The sequence below is a fragment of the Chenopodium quinoa genome, unplaced genomic scaffold (genome assembly GCF_001683475.1).
Source record: "Chenopodium quinoa cultivar QQ74 unplaced genomic scaffold, ASM168347v1, whole genome shotgun sequence".
Classification (NCBI taxonomy): Eukaryota; Viridiplantae; Streptophyta; class Magnoliopsida; order Caryophyllales; family Amaranthaceae; genus Chenopodium; species Chenopodium quinoa.
This window is the reverse complement of record NW_018743878.1, coordinates 550,913-554,342: the sequence shown is the minus strand read 5'-3', so window position 1 is coordinate 554,342 and position 3,430 is coordinate 550,913. Positions and strand designations below refer to the sequence as shown.

At 44.3% G+C, this 3,430-nt stretch overlaps 1 protein-coding gene across 1 annotated transcript; it reads left to right on the top strand.

Annotated features, from left to right (window-relative positions):
* Window positions 1-448: 448 nt before the first annotated feature.
* LOC110686551 (protein MAIN-LIKE 1-like) lies at window positions 449-1,913 on the top strand. Its single transcript, XM_021863168.1, has 3 exons — window positions 449-1,178; window positions 1,584-1,729; window positions 1,812-1,913. Exons 1-3 carry the CDS (start codon window positions 449-451, stop codon window positions 1,911-1,913), a joined length of 978 nt encoding a protein of 325 aa, XP_021718860.1.
* Window positions 1,914-3,430: the final 1,517 nt, after the last annotated feature.

Here is a 3,430-nt window from a genome sequence, read left to right as displayed (position 1 = left end):
GATTTTGTACTTATTTAATGTAGATTGAGGGTTCGGGTGCTCGTCATGCAATATCAAGATGTTTGAATGCGTCTATTAGGAGGGAGTCAGGTCGTTCAATAAATACGGGGGCACCGTATCATCATGAGCAGCAATATGGGTCTCCTGGTACTTGGTTAGGGGAGCATCAGTCACAAGGGAGCCTCCCCATGTACTCGTCGAGTGGAGTGCCTACATCTGACGATGAGGATGAAGTGCGGGCAAGTCAGGCTGATCGAGATGAAGAGTATGACCCTCAGGATTATCATACGGTGTATAGGGGTCATCATGGGAGATTTGTTAGTAGTAGTCAAGCGAGTTAGCCTTCTACCAGCTCAGCAAAGACATGGGTAGTGCAGCAGCTGATGCCAGGTGGTCCTAAGGATGGTACTGTTATCCCTAGTTTTGGTGGTCACGTGGCTGCATATATATGGGGCGGGCAGGACGTAATGTTTTGCGCTGTTTGAGCAGGACACATTTGTGTTCTAAATTGGTTACCTGGCGAGGTCGTCTTGCACAGGAGCACCTAAAATTGGTTGATGGTAGTGGTCTGTCTCACTTACCCGGGATCATGTTTAGGCGTTTTGACTGGCCGTTGATTTCTGCTTTTGTTGAGAGATGGCAGCCAGATATGAACACGTTTCATATGCCATTTGGGGAGATCACGATCATGTTGCACGATGTGTACCATATTCTTGGGCTTCGTGTTGATGGTTCCATGGTTTCCACTAATCTTAGCACGGACGTCATACGGGACGCGTGCTCGGTTACCATGGACATGACTGCAGAAGAGCTTAATGAGAAGTGCGGTACTAAAACCATTTGGCAGGGTAGTGGGGTGCTGACCGAGAGGATTATGGACTCGACCTTGGAGGCACAGAGGCCCTTCAGTGTCCATTACAGTGCCTACATGTGGTTAGTACTGGGCGGATGTCTGTTTTTGGACAAGAGTGGTAACCGTACTCATCCGTCCTTCCTCAACGAGCTTGTTGTTGATGATTTTCCGATTAATGAGTTGTCTTGGGGTTCGGCTGCTCTAGCATATCTGTATCGGCAGTTGGGTACGGCATCAAGAAAAGATGTCGATTCAATCGCTGGTTGTCTCACGCTTCTGCAGCCGTGGATCTACGAGTACTTTCCATGCTTCAGGCCTCAGCAGGGTACGTTGACGAGGGAGCTTAGTATTCCTCGTGCGTCTGCTTGGGATGTGTGATCGTGATGCCCTAACAAGAGCATGGAGCGCCTCCTCGCTTTTCGTGCTAGATTGGATCAGTTGACTGACAATGAGGTTAACTGACTATCGTACGGAGTTGTAACTACACGAAGCGTGCCAGCCACTCTATTTATTGGCTAAATCCAGTATCGTAGCATCATTGAGCCATACATGCCTGATCGAGTGGCTCGACAACTTGGATTCGTGCAGGACATTCCAAGGACCATTATCAGGCCTTAGAAGGCCAAGAGACCGACGAACTTAAAGATGTATCGGGTAGACTTTCCAACCGAGATGACATTTTTTATGTGGACTCGGTTTGTCCCTGGTTTGTCTTTCAGTGTTGTTTTAGGTGCCCTCACAAGACTTAGTGGTGGAGCTCCTACGGTCGCTCCTGGTTACATGCAGTGGCTATACCGATTTTCTCATCCTCGTCTTTTTCTTGGTGGGTCAACAGATGGGAGTACCAGACTACCTGAGAGGACTAACACTGACTATGTAAGTAGCTGTGTTTTATTATACTATAAATACCACTTCCAAAAATTGTAATTTCTATAATATGTTGTTCTCTTATTTGCAGTGGATGGGTCGGTCCATGGAGATTCACCGAAGAGCACTGGACGAGTATCCCAACATTTCGCGTGAAAGAAGGGCAATGACTGAGGAGCTGATAGTTGACTAGAAGGAGATGATGGGGTTGTAAATTACTTGTCTTTTAGTTTTATATTACTTGTACTCATTGTTTTACACTATTTTATATTCGGCATGTAATTTAAGAATTAGACACTATCATATTTGGTTTTGTTGAAACTTTGTTTAATTACTTTTATTGTTTTATATTACATAGCTACAACTGTTCAACCTAAGTGAAAGTACATAAATGATTTCACTGCCTAATTAATTCATCCCACATGTTCCTTCTAACTTCATATTACTGATCTCATCCGTCAACACTTGGCTCGTGGTGCTCGGTCCACCATCCTGCAATTGAGGGAAGAGGTGAATTTTCTGCAAGATCAATACGGATGAAATGTGACCCCCCAACTGTAGCGATCACAAACTCTCGAGCGGGTGCCCTGACCGTGTTTCGTGCCCGCAACGGTAAATCGTGAGGCATGGGTAGTAGCAGGTTGGTATGGTGCCTACACCAAGAATAATAACCCTTGCGTTGAACCAAGTAGCAATAGGAAATAAATCTTGAATTGCAACCATCCAATGCCGTGAATCAACCGCCCCACCATCCCATCGAATACATTCCACATTCATCCGAACCCTTCCAATCCCGTAAATCCTTTCGTACAAGAATGGATGAGCGGCGACCTCATTTGCTATTATTTCCCGAGCGTCAAACCATTGCGCTTGATCACCGAAGAAGAAGTCGGCCACACAATGAAAGCCACAGTTACCATCACCAATGACATCCTTCCGTGCCGTGATGTAGGGCAACATCGGTCCTAGAAGCAAGTGCAAATATCTGCATTGGCTGATGTCACATGGATCTTCTACTTCTACACAAAATTAATGTTCAGTTATTAGTACGCTACAAGATGAAATACGTGTCATTGAGAACTTTCAAACAATGCTGAGACACCTTGCCGCTAATACGTGATAGTGGCAATTGTTTGTACTTCTCACCAATCTTCGACCTAGACGCCTCCAAACCATTATGAATTGCAATGATCTGATTACCAATATGACAATGTACTCAGGCCCATACGGTATCCAAAGAACATTTCGTTGATTAAAATTATAAAAAAAACCGTTATGATTTATAATTAAAATAACTAAAAAGAAGTAAATACATCAACTACAACATAATAACAACGAACCTGTAGAAGATTCAAATCACATCTTCACGGCCGAATGTTGGCTCTCAACTCTGCAAGTACTCGTGTTACCTAAGTGAAGAACTTGGTTCGTCCAAAATATCACAAATTTAGTTTTATGACAAAGTCATGTTCTCTCAACATAACTAATCACTGCCGGATAACTTGCCCAGCGAGCTTTCATTGTATCTACAGCAGCATTATAATCTTCCTCGATTACAGCATCCATGATACGTTTCCATTTGCCGTTTTTGAAACTCGCACCGATCCTCTTGTTTTTGAAAATATCAGTGACCCGAGCCTCCACATCTTTGTAATGTGCCATCGAAAAAATAAATGCGGCGTCCCTGGAAACACTTCTCTCAATGCCGCA

Coding starts and splice junctions, on each gene's coding strand:
- LOC110686551 (XM_021863168.1), top strand. CDS start 449: ATGGGGCGGGCAGGACGTAATGTTTTGCGCTGTTTGAGCAGGACACAT. Junction 1,179..1,583: donor ATGCTTCAGGCCTCAGCAGG/GTACGTTGACGA, acceptor GTGTTGTTTTAG/GTGCCCTCACAAGACTTAGT. Junction 1,730..1,811: donor AGAGGACTAACACTGACTAT/GTAAGTAGCTGT, acceptor TCTTATTTGCAG/TGGATGGGTCGGTCCATGGA.